Source organism: Cladosporium halotolerans, assembly GCF_011745625.1.
Source record: "Cladosporium halotolerans strain TM138-S3 chromosome Unknown Sca16, whole genome shotgun sequence".
Taxonomy (NCBI): Eukaryota; Fungi; Ascomycota; class Dothideomycetes; order Cladosporiales; family Cladosporiaceae; genus Cladosporium; species Cladosporium halotolerans.
The window spans coordinates 282,382-300,416 of record NW_027191467.1 but is presented as its reverse complement, the minus strand read 5'-3'; the positions used below and the strand labels follow the sequence as shown (position 1 = coordinate 300,416).

Genomic DNA, 18,035 nt, shown 5'->3' with positions numbered 1-18,035 from the left:
AATCCCTGCAGTACTGTATTGAAGGTCGTCGCCAGCTGCCTCGGCCCGGCTCCACTCCTGACGATCGTCGCCCACGCATGATGCGTCCCTTCTCCCACCTCTCAGCACACCTTGTCGTCCTCGCTAACAGCGAACATCATCACGCCTTCGACCCAAAATCTGTCGAGAGGCCCACCAGCACCTCGTGCCCTTGTCCACCGCTCCCAGCTATTCCCATGGCGAGCTGCAACTCATACCACGTTCAGTAGGTCGCTAGCAAAGTCAGCTTCCTTCTCGTCCTTGTTACTCGTTCGTGCATCCCCATTGCATTCGCGCTATCTAGTCACACGCCGCATAATTCCCATCTCGTGAGCTGCCGCTTGTATTGCGCCATGCTGCTCCCCCAAGTCCCTCTCCTCAATGAGGCGGCTAATATAACCGCCTCGGCGGTCGTCCTCGAGCCATGCGCCGCCCAACCGTCGCTATTCTCTTCCTTCCTCATGTCGTTCTTCAGCGTCTTGAGCTACCTGAGCACCCTGCTGCTCGCGCTCTTCTGCAGCGCCCCCGGCACCGAGAGCACAAGCATAAACCTCCCCTCCTATCCCCTCGCCGTCAAACACCCCTACCTCTCCGCCTGGGTCCCCGGTGCCCAACTCGGCCGCAAAACCAGCCCCCGCCCGCAATTCTGGAACGGCCAGAACCTGACCTGGCCCATCCTCGCCCGCGTCGACGGAGCCACCTACGCCCTCTTCGGCGTCCCGGAACCCGTCCCCGGCATCCAGAACGCCGCCTTCGACTCCGTCTCCTACACCTCCTCGCACACCACCCTCGTCCTGCACGCTGGACAAACGAACTTCACCCTCGACTTCTTCTCCCCCGTCCTCCCCGCCGCGGAGGACTACGCGCGCCAGTCGCTGCCCTACTCCTACCTGACTGTCTCTGCCAGCAGCGCAGATGGCGGGGAGGCGGACGTGCAAGTCCTCAGCGGAATCGATCAGACTTGGACGAACCAGAATGGCGCAGCGAAGCTGAATTACTCTGAGACTGGGACGGCGCGGTTCTTCACGTTCCACAACCCGGATGAGATCCTGTTCACGGAGACGAACGAGGCGATGGCGACGTACGGGACGGTCGTGTGGGGCGCGCTGAGTGGGGAGGGGACATCGCACGGTTCGGGAAGCGTGATGGGTGTTTTGGGGGAGTTCGCGAAGAGTGGTAGTTTGGCTGCGCCGGGGGATGAGACGGAGCATGATTTTGCTGCGTTGACGAAGGACCTGGGGAGAGTTGGTGGCGGCGGTGCGAAGAGCGTTACGTTCGCTGTTGGTTTTGACCGGGCTGATGCGATTAACTATTTGGGTCAGACGCAGACAGGGTATTATCGGTCGAAGTGGCCGACTATTCCCGAGGCGGTCGAGTATTTCTTGCAGAGTTATGATGATGCGAACGCCGCTTCGAAGACTGTCGACAAGGAAGTGCGCCAGAGGGCCGAAGCGGTGTCGACTGCTTTCGGCTCCAAGTATGCGGATATCATTGAGGCTAGTGTGAGGCAGACTTTTGGCGCGTTGGAGTTGACTGTAAGTGAAACGATGGACTTGCTCGAAGTCTTACTGACTATAAGATCAGGTCCCCAAAGACAATCTCTCCGCTGAGCCCTGGGTGTTCCTCAAAGAGATCTCGAGCAATGGAAACCTCAACACTGTCGATGTCATGTTCCAGTCTTGGCCGATCTTCGTCAGCCTGAACCCAGAGTACCTCAAGCTGTTCTTGGAACCGATGATGTCGTACCTTGTAAAACCGGCTGGACAGACTTGGCCGAAGCCTTGGACTATTCATGATATGGGAGCTTGTTAGTATCGCCACATGCACATTATCACTTACCGCGGACTGACCTTCACCCCAGCATACCCCAACGCCACCGGCCACAGCAACGGCGAAGCTGAACAAATGCCCCTCTTCGAAACCTCCAGCCTCTTCATCCTCCTCCTCGCCTACCAAAACTACAGCAACGACACCGCGTACGCGCAAACCTACCGCCCCCTCCTAGAAGGCTACGCCTCCTACCTCGTCCAAAACTCCCTCTACCCCTCCAGCCAACTCACCAGCGTCGACGCTATCCCCGCTACCGCCAACCAAACCGCCCTCGCCATCCAATCCGCCATCGGCCTCAACGCCGCCGCCGCCCTCCTCTCCAACTCCACCCTCTCCAAAACCGCCTCATCCATCGCCAAAACCCTCTACGCCGGTGGCCTCGGCCTCGACGGCCCGGACCCCGCTCGCAGCAAGCACTTCACCTACAACTACGGCAAGAATGCCACCTGGAACGTCCTCTTCCCAGCTTTCTCGGACGTCCTGCTGGATCTCAAGACTTTCCCCGATGGGGCCTGGCGACTGCAGTCGGACTGGTACGAGTCGCAGATGAGCGAGCTCGGCCTCGCGTACGCAGGTCCGGCGAACAATCTCGAGTATATTGGAAGGCCGCTCATTTGGGGGCTTGTTGATTGGAGTAAGTTATTAGATCCACCCTTCTAAGATCTGGATGGTACTAATCGCAACGCAGACATCGTCGCCGCCGCCGCTTCTTCCTCCGCCGTCCAGGAATCGGTCATCAATTCGACGCACGCGTTCCTGACGAATGGCTTGCACGACGTGCCGTTCGGCACGAAGTATAATGTGCAGGGTCCGGAGGTTGGCAAGTGGGTGGGGAATCGCGCGAGGAGTACGGTCGGGTCGAATTTTGCGCTGTTGGCAGTGAAGGAGGGGTTTTGGGGGAGGTTTTATTGAGGTATTGATGAGTGTGTAGGTCTGCAGCACAGGTTGCGATGGAGGTCAAAAAGGTGGATGATCCGAGCATCTGTGGCATCGTACTGTACTTCGCGGCCCTCTCCGGCCCGAATCAATTTCCAGAAGCCATAGGGGATGGTAGGAGCTTACCCCGTGCAGAGAGGCCTGCTCGCGCGTGTATCAGTATCTCGGCATTTATAGAGAAATTCGCGATGCTACCATCCCCTTTAAAACTACCTAACGATGACCTTGACTTGGAAAGCACGTTTGGTCGCGCGCCTCAAAACTTTCAAGTAAAGATTAAATCACCTCGAACATCAAGGATTCCTTTGGAGGTGTATTGGTGAAAGGAACAACAACTTGAGTTCGTGACAACAGGGCCTGTGGTATATGATGCGACAATAGCTTGGGAGTCGTCACGATGCCTCATTGCGGACAGGAGGTCATATGCGGTGGGCACCATGGGACTCACGCAGTTACCTGGGCCGTCGATTTTCTCGTGTCAATATTGGCTACTCGACCTTCTCTGAAACCCATGAGCAGTGATCGCTTCCGGTACAGCATAGACTGAGCATACATCGACACATTGACCGCGGTGCAGCAGTGTCTGGTATATAATAGATCGCCGCCTGGAAGACATACACATTACAGTTCATCACGAATTCACACTACCGTAAGTCAGTACCTTATCGAAGAAGCTATCAACAACGCCGGACATGAAAGCACTCATTGCTCTCCTCTTGCTGAGCTTGATCTTCAGCAGCTCTACATCAGCAGCTTTTCAACGTACACGCCAGCGCCGCTGGGAGCCAAATTACAACTTCAAACTTCCACGCGATGCTTCCAACACCACAGTGACCGATTGTGGTCGCGACGCTGGTCCGGGCAACACCACTTCAACAATCACCGCCAGTGAGAGCACCTCGACCGCCCCAAGTAAAACGCAGCCCGGCATTGCCGCCGACTGCCAATCCTACGCCACCGCAAAGGCCGGCGACACATGCATCTCTTTCGCCGCAGCGAACAAAATCGAGCCCGCGCAACTCTATGTCCTAAATCCCATCCTTGGGTCCAACGGCTCAGCTTGCTCGACGCAGCTGTGGGCGGAAGAGACCTACTGCATCGCCGCTGGGACGGCCGCGAACGCTTCTTCGACTGCCAACGCGAGTGCGAGCGGCAGCACTACCGCTGCGAGCGGGATGTCGGCCAGTACTGGAGCCACTATCATGGCACCGACTACGTTCTTACCTGGCCCTGCGGACAGCGAGCTGCCGATGTCTCTTTCGACGACAATCGTTTCTAGTATCGCGGGAACGGTGACGGTGCCGTCGCTGACACTGACGGTGTCTGTGTTTGCTTCTGCGGGCAGTGAGCTGCCGATGCCGACATCTCCTTCGAGGATAGCTTCTTCTGGTGTTGTGGGAACTGTGACTATGCCGACGCTGGCGCTGACGCTGTCTGGTACTACAGACAGTGGTGTATCAGAGCCATCTTCGACGACTGGCACTTCTGTGTCCACGACGGCTGTGGCTGGTTGTGCCAGTGGGAACGCCGCGACGGTGACTGTGGGTGTGACTGAGACGGCCACGATCACAGCTTGTGCTGGATCGGGTGGTGCGAATCCGTCTTCGATCACGTATTCGACAGCGACAATCGCTTTTTGATGTTGGAACATAATGATTGAGTAATTGGTTTGGAATGAGTGGCGGGCGTCATGATTCGTGGTTTATGTAGTGATGGTATGTAATTATCTCGTTGGCAGGTACTTGGAGTGAACTTGTTGTACCAATTCCATAACCTGTTCGTCTTATCATACCAATTGGTCACTTCTCATAGAGTGAACGGGACATAGCGGCCTCCCGTTTCGTCAGCCTTTCTCTTGAGACCCTTGTTCTCAACAATAAGCCTCCATCTGGTGAAGACGGCGCAGCCTATAGTCGTAGCTGCGAAGCTCATCATGATAATGAATGCCGGGAGGAAACGCGGCGCTTGGTCTCTGCTGAAGAAATATGGAGATGCAATATTTCCACAGTGGCCGACCATGTTTACCTGGACACTTGCCGTTAGGTAACCAATTTGCGAGAGATATATGAGAAAGAACTTACAATTGCACCGGAAGCGGCTCGCTTCTCTGGTGTGGTAGAGAGTGTCGATACGGCCCAGGTGTATACCAGGGGATTTGCGCTGAAAGAACCCGGTGTGAAGAGGAAGGAGGAAAAGTACCGGGCCGGGTAGTTGAGAGTTGCGACTGTGATTACGAAGCCTGTGAGGGACAAGCATAGCGCCGGGATGATATGGAACGATCGGTTCTTGATCCTGTCAGAGTTGTATGCAAAAGCGAAGGACACAAGAGCGGCGAAAATATAGGGAGGAGCGGTCAGCAGTAGCGAATAGACACGCTGCATCTCTTCCGTGGTGTTGGGTCCGCTTCCAATTCCGAGACCGCTGACGATCTCTGGGAAGAAGAAGTTGAAGCCGTAAGATGCTGTCATACAAAAATTGGTGAAAGACTGGGGAACGTCAGTATAGTAATGTTTCGTGGAACAATAGTTTGTAGCACATACGAAAAGATAGAGCTTGTAATCCTTGCAAGCCAATCCCACTCCATAGAAGACACCATGATGAGCCTCGCCTTCAGAGACCCGATCGGCTTGCATACGAGCGGTAGCAACTGATCGCATCTCCTCGGTCATGTACCACATCGCAGCTCCCGTCTTCGAGTGCGGGAAGTCCGGGATCACGAAGAAAGCGAGGATAGCGACTGCAGCTCCAGATGCCGCTTCGAGGATGAAAAGCCACTGCCATCCATGGAGGCCATTGACCCCACTCTGTAGAAGACATGAGTCAGCAAGGTCCTGGTCAACTAAGCAAGGGCAATTTCGCATGTGCTTTGTGACTTCCACGCGTCAGTTTGTTGTCTCACTCGAAGGCACTCAATGGTCGACCTGCAGATCTTGATTCCATGCACGATGATACCACAACAAAGTCTCATTTTAGCGCAGAGATGAGCATATTCAAGAAGTCAAACGGCATCGGAATAGGCAAACTCACAAGACCGTGGAATACGCCAGCAGCGATGAGACCGGAGCAGGCTTGGCCAAGCACAAGACCAGAATACAGGATCGTGATTCGAAGAGCCAGCTCTTTTCTCGTGTACCAAGCAGAGAGGATAAAGACCGCGCCAGGGAACAGAGGTGCCTCTGTAATTCCAAGGAAGAAGCGGATGACATATAAGGTAGTTTCATTATGAGCTGCGGCTGTACAAGCAGAGCAAACAGACCAGACCAAAGCGCATCCGGAGAGATAGATACCCGGCCGGACTCGGGTCAGCAGCATGTTCGAGGGAAGCTGCCCGATCATGTAGCTTGATTCAAATCAGTAAGGTATGTTATCTCGCTGGTCTTATGCACCTACCCAACTGTCAATAAAGATACAGCCGTATTGTAGCCCTGGGGTCCGAGATTTAGGTGCACGTCGAAGTCGTCTAGCATGGCCTGGCTGTAGAAACAATTAGCACCTGATTTTAATCGTCAGATCGGGCGGCAAACGCTATGTTGGTCCTGTCCAAATAATTGCTCAGATATAAGATCCATAGCATAGGAAGAATTGTCATGTCAAGACGCTTCACTACTTTCTTCTCGACATCCCCCCAGTTCTCGATACCCAAAGCATTCAAAGGGTCTATTGCGTTGGGGCCTCCCTTGATCGAAGACTCGTCGCCCAAGACATGCTCTTGATGCTCTCCATCGAGCTTTTCGTCCGTAGGGAGAGGGGCATCTGGACCCATGGCGGTATTGTTGGTGTTTGGTTGGTGACGCATGGCGAACGAATACGGCGTGATCGATCAAGACGCGAGAACAACGTCACAAACGGCCTGATCGCTTCAAGCCCATTTCACCTACCATGCCAGCTTTAAAGGCAATCTCTAGGACCCTTTGAGATCCCTTATTGTTGCGGGCTTGCAAAGGGCTTCACCCATATCGCAAGAGGCTCACGTTACGAGTCTTGGTCGACAGTATTCGCCGCGCCGCTTGACTGTTTCTCCGCGACCGCCCAGCCAAAACCCTGCGGTGATAGTTCATCACACCGTGAGAGACACTTGCTCACTGTCTCTTGGATTCTGGGTGAGGATGCTGGGCGATAACAATAGCGTCTGCCAATGCGGGACGGGGCTTGGCCTAAGGGCGTCGCATGCAGCTAGGATACATAACGCATGGATTCATGATCCTGTAGGGCAGGGTATCCGAATATTCCACAGCAGCGACGGAAAAGCTGATGAGTCGGTTGGTGTGTCTCTCAGTGGTCTTGCCAGGCGCATCTTCGGACATGGCGGTTGGGATGAGCATGTGACGACATCAGCTTTTGGAGAAGCTTGGAATTCGATTGACCTCAATAATCCACACTCTCCACAACCTTCTACGTCTTCATCAAGTATATCGGCTATGGGAATGTGTTCCACTTGGAGAAACTCCAAGAACGGCTACCACATAAGTGCTTAAGGCCGTCGCCGTGAACACGCTCCTCAAAAAGGATCGGCCTTTGCTTGCTTGGGAGATCCATTTTCACGCGTTTCATGCGAAGAGCCTCGTGGAGAACCGGACGAAAACCTGGAGCAGCTCCTCTCCGGTGTGGAGTCCCCATGGAACGCAGTGTCGCCAAGGTCACTGTACCGGTAGGGCATGAAGCTGAAGTACGTCTTCCCGTTGGAGCGAAGACCGAGCCGGCTTACTGTTTCCGGTTACCGTAATACGGTTGTGGCATAACAATCGAATATCCGAAAACAGTGACCGCTCATGATGATATTATGGACCGGGTTTCCAAGGAATCCTTCTCACCAGTGACACGAATGTATCATTGCCGACTTGGCAGCTTTATCTTGGACACATCTTGCCCTACAGCTTGCCCTACAGCTTTCCCCATCGGGATTCACTGGCGAGACAGAAGACAATCTATGATGTCGGACCGGTTCATCACCGGCTTGAGCAATGATCGGAGAGTCCGTACATGCTTTACCTGTCTGTCTCGGGCGATTGTATCATCGTCTGCGGTCCTAACGACTTGGGAGCCTAGCTTTCGTCACATTTACCATCGCGAGTAACTCATTGTTGATAACCTAGCGTGCTATAACGATCCGATTCGATCACAAACGACGCGGTACAGTTGCGCTCAGCTATACACCGTCTCGTCGAAGTCAATCTTCTGTCCTTGACCTTTGTACACCCACCGCTTGAAGGTCGCTGGGGTGCTTCCTTCGCCGCCGTTCGCAGTCACGAAGATGCCCAGGAAAGTTCCTACGATCTCGGTCAGCTTATAACATCTTCGGGCTCGAAAGAGTAGGGCATCTCACCTGTGAACTGCGCATTGCTACCACTCGTCACCGCACCAGGCACAGTACCCACGTGCTCCAGCTTGGAATTTTTGCGCGCAGCGCCCATGTACAAGTCGTATTCCGTATCGCTCGCGGCTTGGACTTGCAACCTAATCGTCTTTCCAATCAATTTCTTAGGGACGTCGACGATGGTTTCCGAACCAGCCGTGTCAGTCGTGGTGTTATCAGACCCAAAGGAAGTAGTACGCAGACGCGCTTTCAAAGATCCATCGAGCATCACTAGTCCGAGATCAGAGTGCTGCCACTGATTCGCGAAAATGGTAACGCCAGCTTCCTCTCCCTCGGCCTCAGGGCTAAAATCCACGTCGACGTAGTAAGTGAAGAGCGTGTCCGTCTGCCTGCGGCCCACAAATGACAAGCGATCAGACGGCTCGAAGGTCTCGTCGCCAGTGAGGTTGTACTTCGATGGATTGACCGTCAGGCCACCGTCGGCGATGGTGTACATGTCCTCGGGCGGGAACCTGAAGTGCGTGAAGTGCAGCGGGAGAGAGTCGCCTTTAAATTTATAGTCGTCGCCTTCCTCAACCCAGGGGCCATCGCCGGGCACCTTGCGCGATTTCCGCGGCAGAGGGCCTCGCATGCGTCCACGCACAGGCTCGCACTCCGGCCAGCCGTTCTCGGGCCATGTCACAGGGTAGAGGACGGTCTCACGGCCCATGGGGTAGGAGCCCGTGTAGCCCGGCGGGCCCTGCCTGATCGACAGCGCGATGCCCCACCAGTTGCCTTCGAAGTCCTGGAAGAAATCGGCATGTCCGACGGCCTGGAAGTACTGCGAGGTATTCGCGTTGGTCTGGATGGGGTTGTTCTCGTACGCCTCGTACGGGCCCAGGAGCTCCTTCGAGCGCGCGATGGTAACCATGTGGTCGAAGCTGGTGCCACCCTCTGCCAGCACGAGGTAGTAGTAGTCGTCCTTGCGGTACATGTGCGGGCCCTCGGGCCAGACGCCGCCGGTGCCGTTCCAGAGGTTGGTGTTGGGCCCGTACTCGCCGGTCGTCACGTCGATGGGGTAGATGTTGTTGCCGACGATGTCGAAGACGTGCGCGGTCACGTACGCCTGGCCATCGTCGTCCCAGAAGAGGTCCGGGTCGAAGGATCCGATGTCTGTGTTGATGAAGCGGACGGGGGTACCCCAGGAGGAGGGGTCGAGGGGGTCCGTGGAGTTGAAGATCATGTGGAATGGGCTGTCGGCTGCGCCCATGAAGGTCACGATCACGTAGAAGGTGCCGTCATGGTGGCGGAGGGTTGGTGCGTAGATGCCCTCCTGCATTCCGGCGATCTGGCTGTACTCGGGCACTTGCTCCTCGCTGTGGATGACATTGCTGACGTGCCGCCAGTTTTGTAAATCTCTGCTCGCGTAGATGGGAAGGCCAGGGAAGCTGTTGAAGGTGGACGAGATGCAGTAAAAGAAGCCTTCGACCGCAATACAGCTCGGATCCGGTCTGTAGCCTGGGATCATAGGGTTCGTATATTCAACAAGTTTGTCGTGATGGTGATCACCGCCGCCATACTTGGGAGGGGCTGCGAGCACTGCATTGGCGGCCGCAAAAAGTGGAAGAATCGAACTATGCCACAACATGATCGTTAGTACTTTTGTGCAACGATCCCTTTGGCTAACAGTTGACTTGCCGCCTGACCGCACTCGACAATTTATATCAACAGAGCCGGTCTATCTGTCGTCATTTTTCAACCTCGGCCTCCGCAGTCATTGTTTACGGATGAGTGGTTGCCTTTAGGCAAAACGTCTTTTAGGTTCAGCTGCTTGGCACTCCAACATACGTGCATATACAGAGCCAACACGCGTGACGCTCATTATCGATCGACCTCTGTTTGGAAGACAAACTGCTGCACTGAATAAGACGCGTTCGCGTTAACAGACCCCTGAGTCGCGACATATTCTCTGCGTTGACAGGTAGTCGTCAAAGCGCATAGATCAAAGTCTTCGTTATGAACATGAGGCTATGTGGAGCTCGAGACATCCAAGCGAAGCGCGAGATCTGCACCAATGGCCTCGGCGGCGCGGGGTTTGCGTCTAGGGTCAATCTTTTCCAGCTGCACTATACGAGCAAGTGTGGTCAATTAGCCAGAGCCCGGCGGAGACAGATGCACGACGTTGAAAAGGAAAAGAGCATCAAGTGTAAGCGCGAAAGAAACGTTCCATGCCATGAAATGGTATATGCACTTTAACAAAAAAAAAAGAGCTTGTACAACCCCGCCGCTAGAACTTTTCTCCCAACCCGAGAAGCCGTTCGCTACTAGTAATACATTATTCACGTGTTTCCCGTACTGTATGTGTGTAGAAATGCCATGCGATGCGGGGCTTCTTACACACAACCCGTTTACCCATGAGCGTTTGAAATTGAATGGAAGGTGCGATGCGGCGCATAGAGAACGAAATCAGTCGAAGCTTCCAGGCGGCTTCTTCTCTTCGGTGGGCGATGTTGCGTTCGCTTCCATGGCTCGTACGCGGGCGAGGACGGATGAGCCTCTTCGCTGTGTGGGCTGGGCGGGCGCTTGGAGTGTTGATGCTGTTTCTGTCGAAGGAGTGGGCGACAGGGGAGAGGTCGAAGGCGCCGGGGCTTCAGCGGGTGTCGCGTCGTCGACGGCAGACGCCTCTTCCTCTGCGGATGTTGTTGGCTCAACAGGAGTTTCGACCGGGGGTTCTGGCGATGTGACGACTTGCTCAGTTGAAATGACAGGCAGGGGTGTCTCGGGCACCGCATCGTCGGTCTTCGGTGCTGCGGTTGGTTCGACTACTGGCTCAGCTGCTACGACGGAGGATTCGGTTGCCACTTCCTGCGCCTGGGTGTCCTTGGGTTCCGGAGCGACGACGGAAGGTTGCTCAACTGCTGCGATCTCAGGCTGCAGGTCTTCCAGCGCAGGTACAGGGACCTCAGGCTCTTTAGCTTCCGACACCTCATTCTGCAGCTCTTGAGGCTCAATGGCAATAACTGTAGCCTCTTCAGCTGCGGGCTCCTCGACCTTTGGCTCAGGGTTGAGGTCAATCTTCAGCTCAGACGCAACATCCTGTGGCTCAGAAACCACGGGTACTTCATCGACTGTCGTCGGTTCAGGAGTCGGCTCCGGCGCAATGCTGCTCAAAGTCATGGATCGCCGATGCGTCTTGAAAACATCCATCAGCTTCTCGTCAGGTGCCGGCTTGCCCTCAACTGTTTCCTGCACCTCGGCTTTCTCCTCCACTTCTCGCAACTCTGTTTGCTCGCCATCCTCCTGAGCGACCTGAACAGCCTGCGAAGCCCTCTTCGCCGGACTCTGCTGCTCAGGAATGCTCTCGAGGCTCTGCCTGGCGCTCTTCGGGTTCGCCGTAGAAGGCGTGCCCTGCTTGACCAGACTAGGAATCACACCGCCACCCTGCCTCGCCCAGAACATCCGCTCCCGTAGTCTAACAGCCTCCTCCCAGGCGCCTTTCTGCTCCTCCTCGGTCTCAGCTCGCCAGTGCCCATCGCGGACCATCCTCAGGAAACCGACGAAGTCGCCGGCCGCGCGCGTGCGGCTCAAGCAGTAATCGCAAAGCGGATAGCGCTGCGCGCTTTCTTCCTCCGAGGTCCTAAAGCGGTGTTTGCGCACGTACGGCTCGTTCTTGCGGCTTTCGCCGCAGAGGGCGCAGGCAAAGATGGGGCCGTAGAATTTCGTTTGGGGCAGGAAAGGCTCGACGACCATGGAGCCTTGCAGGAGTGATGAGAGGACCGTTCGTCGGGAGAGGAAGCTGAGGCCAGGGGCGAGGTCGAGTCGTAGAGTTGGTTCGATGTCTTCCACTAGGGATCGCTTGTAGAATTTGCTGTCCTTCAGGGGTGGTGCGGTGGTCGCGAAGCTTGATGATTGGGGACTTGAACTCGTCGAGAAGGAGAAGGCACCGGGCAGCGAAGGAGACGAATTCGATGCAAGGTTCGATTGGCTTGATGAGCTGAGTCCGCCGGATGAGTTGTTACCGGAGCTTGCGCCTCGTGAATGGCTAATTGCTTTCCGTGCACACTGCAGCAGATCCTGGAAGTCGATGTATGCTGGAATGTCGTTTCGGAGAACCGGTGTAAGCAAATGCGAGAAATAAAGCGGGTGCTCGGGAGGAATATCTGCGATATTCGTTGCGTTTGGCGAAAGTTGCATGGCATCAAACATGGCGGCCGAAGATCCAATGGGTGTAGAAGGAATGCTCTCCCTGCCTGCGGTATCATTCTCGCCTCGCTCAGACATGCGGCCCATAGTCAGTTTGAGGTCCTGAAGTTGCTCCTGCTGTGAAGCAAGCAGCATCTCCGTGTCGTTGATCTGGCTCTTCAATTGCGAGTTTCGCTTCTCCACCGCCTCAGTGTCCTTCCGCGCAGCTGCTACCATTGTATTGGCCTCCTCGAAAAGTGCTGTGGTCAAGTTCTCGAGCTCAGCATCAGTCTGCTTCCGTGCCTTTTCCGCCTCTTCTCGAGCAGACTTCTCTTTTGCCAGTTCAAGCTTCAACGAATTCACAGTTCTATCCATGAGAGTCTTCCTGACAAGGAATCCATTTGCGACCATGTCATCCAGTGACTTCTTCTCTGCTCGTAACCGCGCATTCTCCCGATTGGCTGCTTCAAGCTCATGCCTTGTATGTTGCAGTGAGTCGTCCAGGTTCGTCTGATAGTTTATGGCGTTTATCAACTTCGTGCTCAGCATGGAAACCTCCTGGCTCAGGTCGGGCTGGTAGCTCGACGTGTCCGTGTTTTTGCTATCCGGCCTGGGTCCAGGAGAAGGCGTCCGGGTGTCCATAGTGTGCTCCTCGTGCGAAGGCGACATGTGTGAATGCGGCATGGTGACGGCTGCCATGGTTTTCTGCCCGAGTTCGCTCGAGGAGGCAGACTTCACCAGCTTGTTGGGCAGCGGCGCAGAGTCGCGTGGCTCGCCTGGCGGAGCCGGCGTGGACGACAGGGAGCGGGAGGAGATTGAGGGACGGGTCAGGCGGCCATTGCCCCAGGCGCCGGGGACGAACAGAAAACCGTCAATGGTGGTGGTGTTGTTGGTTTGGAGCGGAAATGCCGAGATCCGGGCGAGTGGTAATCACCTACTCGGCGAGCGTGAACGAGGATGCCAACCGAAACAAGTAACGGGCGTTGGCCTAGAGAAGGCGGATGCGCGCACGGTTCGGGGCAGTAGCGTGAGGAGGTGGATACTGCGAGAGCAGACGAGCCGACAGGGGGTGGCACGGAGCAGCAGCGCGGGCGAAGATGCGCTGTGCGGTGGATGAGGATGCGTGTTGGCGATAGAAGTGCCGTGCCTGCTCGCTGCGGTGGTAGTGGGCGTGTTGACGTGCAGGACTGAGGCCGGTCACGGGTGATGCCTTGTGTCGGCTGCCAAGGTCACCGTTGCCCTGCGTCGCATGGCCGTGCGCACGCCTCGCCGTCAGCGGTACAACGGTCGCCAGATGATTGACAGATGAACCTTGATCTTCACATCCTTGCCCGTGCTTCGACACGGCATCCGTCATCTAAAGCTCATACACATACCGAGACATGGCGTTGGCAATACAACGTCGGCCTGTTGATGATCGATGGTGACGCGGTTGGAACTTCGCACATGGCGGACGGCACCCACGCAGCACTCCTGATCCTATCGACAACGAAGCAACAACGCGTAGATGTGGCTAGAAGGCAGATCTTCGACGATCGCTCCCGGCAAATCGATACAGCGCCTAATGATGATGTAGGAGCAACCTCTAGATACAAAGACCAGACAATCGAAACATCCCATCCACCCCTACCACAGCCTATCCGTCAACCGATACTTCTGCTCAAACTCCACCTCACTCCCCGCCGTCTCCACCTCCTCAACATCAACCAACATCCTCTCCGCCAGCCCCAGCGCCAACACCGCCAACGCCGCCCTCGAAGCGCTCTCAAACTCCGCCCTCTTCCTCTCCAGCCTCTCATCCCCCCTCAACCGCTCATCCATCGCCTCAATCGACGCCTCCCAAACCCTCACCAGCTCCTTATCAACCGCCAGCTTCTCCTCGTCCAGCTCCGCGCCAGGCTCCCCCTTCAACTCCTCCAACCTCCCCTTCAGCACCTCCTTCCGCTTCCTCAACCTCTCCTCCAACGCCCCCAGCACCGCCGCCTCCCTCGCCCCCCTCTTCTGCACAGCCTGCAGCTCCGCATCCACCGCAATCGCCCGCTGCAACTTCCTCAAAAGCGCCCCCGTAAGCGGCATACTTCCGTTCACCAGCCCCTCCTCCCCTTCCCCCTTGCCATGCATCTCGCCCAAACTCGCAACGAACAACAGCCCCGCCCCGCCCCCATGCAGCATCTCCCACGCCAACCCTGACCTCCTCTTCAGCACATCCCGCACGCTCCCCGCCCCCACCTCCCCAACAACGTCGTCCGTCTGCGTCCCCACGCTCGCGCTCGCGTACCCCTTCGCTTTCGCCTGCGCGGCGATCTCGACGCGCTTGACTTTCCCCCTGCTGACGCGGCGCACGATCTCGACGCTGCCGAGGGAGGCGACGCCGCTGTAGGCTGATTGGGGGGATTCGAGGACGCCGAGAGCGGGAGGGGGTTGCTGGGGGGAGGTGGCTTTTGGAGAGGGTGGTTTGGGGGTGGTGGGAGTGGGAGGGCCGAAGAAGGTGCGGAGTTTGGGCGAGATGGAGTGGCGGCCTGTGGTGCGGAAGGAGGGGGCGGTGGGATTGGAGGATGCGAGGGAGAGGAGTTTGGTGATGAAGGGCATTTTTGGCTGGTTTTGTTGTAGGGTTTGTTGTGTTTGATTGTGGGTGAGTGAGGTGTGGTTGTGTGGTTGATCGTGTCCCTGCGCGCCTGCTGTGATGGAAGGTTTTCGTGAGGTCTATTCGGAATAATCTCAAGAGGGTCTATTGAACAAAGGACAATAGGTTCCATCGCTGACCGGACTCGAGTCCTGTCCCTTTGTTCGTGTACGCATTCGGCGCGATCAATGCAGCAAACGGATTCCAGGCGTGACAACAAAGGCATGATTCAGGTCTCGACGACAAAAATGTACACGGTCTGCATCAGATCAGAGAACAAAGGTGAGCAGTGGTAAATGGTAATTGTAATACAGATCTCGAACAACAGTGGTCTATACCAAGAGCCGAGGGCTGTTCATCCCGAAATGCGCCAAGCGCGCATGGGTAATTGCTGCAACTTCAGCGCCTGTGGGCGGATGAACATCCAGAACGTCACGGCGCCCACGAGAACACACAGTACGTTGACGATGTAGTAGCCTGGTTTCCGTTAGCTATTCATCCTCTCTTCAAGAGTCCACACAATGCTTACCGTCTTGCGAAATGTCGCAGGAACCGCCGCCATCGATGCAGCGGTGCTTCTCGGCTTCGAGTACGCAGCTGAAGGACTGCGTGATGAGGTCGCCCTTGAGGGTGTCTGGCTTCGGGGGACTGGTGGGAGGGTGGCATGTCGCGACGGTGAAGGCGTCGACGAACTTGAGGATGAAGAAACGAGGGAAAGTGCCGCCGAGGTTGCTGACGCTGTGGAATGTGTAAGTATTCAGGGTTCTGATAGGAGTGTAGAAGCAAGACTTACGTAGCAAGGAGGGTCATGTAGGTGCCGCCGATGGCCGGATCGGCAATCTTGGCGTGGAACGCGCTGATGGCGACGAACATGACGGTGCTCATGAAAGTGCTGAAGACATGCTCGACGATGACAGTGAGCAGGTAAGAAGTCGTGGTGCCGCCTGCCGGGAAGGCCATGACGACCAGCTGTGCAAAGACCGCGGCAGCCAGTCTGCCGATGAAAGCCCAGCACCAGACCTTGATGGGTTGGTACTTTTCGCTCCACATGCCGGCGTAGTAACCCAGCATAATCTCGAAAGGAAAGTCGATCAAAACAGTGAGGGCCAGGTCTTCCTGGCTGAATCCCTTGTCCAGAAGTTTGAGGTTCGTGACGGCGTCATTGGCCTGGAAACCGATCTTAGCGATCAGGTGGATGACGATGAAGATCTGGACGTTGCGCAGCTTCATGATGCCACCCATGACCTTGTAGACATCAAGAATGCTGTCCTTCTCCTTGGTGCGCTCTTCCCGCTTGAGCAGAGCGAGGCCAAGGGTGACTGCTAGGTAGGCCCAGCCCCAGAATACGAGATAAGAATCCAATGTGAAGAGGCCGACATCCAGCGGCTGGCTGCGGAAGTACTTGTTGGCGAAATCAGGGCTGCTCAACGCGAGGAAGACAGTGTAGCTCAAGAATTGGCCAGCAGTAAGACCGACCGTTTGTGCGGTCGAAGCGTAGGAGAGGTTAGACGGCGACAGAAGTGTAAGCGCCCAGCCGTCAACGGCAATATCCTGCGTTGCGCACAAGAAAACCAGAGCAAACCACCAGCCTGTGAATCCCCAAACACCAGCTCCGCCGTTCGCGCCAGCCTCCTCCATCATCTTCTGGGCTCCCGAGCCCAGCCAAATCATGCTGAAACCGCTGAGCATTTGTATGGGAAGAATCCAACTCTTTCTCCTGCCAACCTTAGGACTCCAAACTGCATCCACGATCGGACTCCACAACAGCTTCAAGCTGTATGGGTACGATGCCAAACTGTACACGCCGATCTGCCCATAACTCATGTAGCTCTTGAGCAGGAATGGCACGCTGCCAGCTGCCAAACCCATAGGAATGCCCTGCAAGAAATACAGCAACACCAGCAACAAGAAATTCCTCCTGTCCTGTCGAGGTAGATCGAAGAAGCCCTTGCTGCTCTCCTCCTTGCCGGGTGTCGGAGGGGGCACGTGGTCCAAGGAGAAAGACTCTCTGCCCATCAGATGCGCCGTTTGCACGGCACTGTCCGGAATCTCCAGGGACGCCGCGGGCTTTCCGCGTTCTCTAAAGGACCCGTTCATATCGCCGTTCGACGTGGGCGATGCCGATGATGTCGATCCGTTCGCGTTGTGTTGCACCCGGCCCAGTGGATTCGGCGACCGGGATTTAGATTTTTTGCTCGGCATGTGTGTATGGTGTGTCTGGCTCGCTGCGCTGTCCAAATGCTCGTCGTAATAATGCTCGTGTCGCGAAAGATCGGTATCGATTATTAAGGAGCGTCGGTTCCGTCTGCTCTGATCGGAGAGATCTGCAAGCTCGAGGCCGGTGTTATCGGTGCCTGGGTCCCTGGCTTCGTGCAGAGGCAGAACGGGCTGCGATGAGGCGGCGGCGAGGGTCGGCGGGACAGAAGAGAAGTGAGAGGGGAAAGTGTCGCCCATGAATCCGCGAAATGGCCGGAGGGGTCTCGTTTGCCCCCCTTCGTGGCCGCGCGATTGTACTGCTGGCCTCTTCTTAGCGCGGCGGGAGTGATGCAACGTGTGGATTCAAGGGAGCGCGCGCCGCCTGCAAGGTACGGCGCGGGGGATTTAGCTTGGCCCGCCCGCCGGGCTGTCTGCCTTTGCCTTTGTCTTCTCCGTTTTGGCTCTTCCATTTCGACATTATTGTTGTTGCTAGACACGTGATAGAAGGCAAAGTGGAGGGAGTGGGCTAGGCCCTGACCTTCCGCCTGCTGCAAACACAGACCGCTTCTCTGCGCCTCCAACAACACACATGCATCCAATTTGCAGCAACCAAGACAGACGGGCGGCCGCGACTCACTCCCATCACTCGAACTCACGGCTCCTCCGCCGATGCAGGCCATTCGTGCACACGGCTGATAGCACGTGCCGGCGGACGCATCCTCTAACTATAGAAGCTCTCTCGACTGGCCTCTACGCGGGTTCTTGTCTTGTCTGAAGGCACCGGCCAAGTGGCTGCCGGTCAAGCTGCGATGAGTCTCGCTTACTGGCGCTCACCGGCTTGAGTGGCGCCGTCAGCTCATTATTCACGCGCATGTGCCGACGCTGTACACAATAATGTCACCGTATCGAATGCGCCTTTGCCGTCTCGCTCGACCGTGGTACTTGCCGGCCGGCTGA

The 18,035-nt window shown here is 56.1% G+C and overlaps 5 protein-coding genes across 5 annotated transcripts; 1 reads left to right on the top strand and 4 right to left on the bottom strand.

Annotated features, from left to right (window-relative positions):
* Positions 1-131: 131 nt before the first annotated feature.
* Positions 132-2,996, top strand: WHR41_04815 (uncharacterized protein). Its single transcript, XM_069373421.1, has 4 exons — positions 132-1,553; positions 1,603-1,825; positions 1,880-2,482; positions 2,537-2,996. Exons 1-4 carry the CDS (start codon positions 372-374, stop codon positions 2,758-2,760), a joined length of 2,232 nt encoding a protein of 743 aa, XP_069229243.1. The 5' UTR covers positions 132-371; the 3' UTR covers positions 2,761-2,996.
* A 1,594-nt stretch (positions 2,997-4,590) lies between these two features.
* Positions 4,591-6,547, bottom strand: WHR41_04814 (uncharacterized protein; the record flags this gene model as incomplete). The annotated part of the gene is made up of 6 exons (XM_069373420.1): positions 4,591-4,809; positions 4,866-5,270; positions 5,325-5,588; positions 5,812-6,124; positions 6,175-6,258; positions 6,309-6,547. The coding sequence occupies 6 exons, from the start codon at positions 6,545-6,547 to the stop codon at positions 4,591-4,593; spliced, it is 1,524 nt and encodes a 507-aa protein (XP_069229244.1).
* A 1,211-nt stretch (positions 6,548-7,758) lies between these two features.
* On the bottom strand, positions 7,759-9,725 carry WHR41_04813 (uncharacterized protein; the record flags this gene model as incomplete). Its single annotated transcript, XM_069373419.1, has 2 exons — positions 7,759-8,051; positions 8,108-9,725. The coding sequence occupies 2 exons, from the start codon at positions 9,723-9,725 to the stop codon at positions 7,927-7,929; spliced, it is 1,743 nt and encodes a 580-aa protein (XP_069229249.1). The 3' UTR covers positions 7,759-7,926.
* Positions 9,726-10,543: 818 nt separating this feature from the next.
* Positions 10,544-12,958, bottom strand: WHR41_04812 (uncharacterized protein; the record flags this gene model as incomplete). Its single annotated transcript, XM_069373418.1, has 1 exon — positions 10,544-12,958. One exon carries the CDS (start codon positions 12,956-12,958, stop codon positions 10,544-10,546), a length of 2,415 nt encoding a protein of 804 aa, XP_069229250.1.
* Positions 12,959-15,169: 2,211 nt separating this feature from the next.
* Positions 15,170-17,428, bottom strand: WHR41_04811 (uncharacterized protein). Its single transcript, XM_069373417.1, has 3 exons — positions 15,676-17,428; positions 15,412-15,620; positions 15,170-15,359 (listed from the first exon to the last, which is right to left on the bottom strand). Exons 1-3 carry the CDS (start codon positions 17,334-17,336, stop codon positions 15,238-15,240), a joined length of 1,992 nt encoding a protein of 663 aa, XP_069229247.1. The 5' UTR covers positions 17,337-17,428; the 3' UTR covers positions 15,170-15,237.
* Between the last annotated feature and the right edge of the window lie 607 nt (positions 17,429-18,035).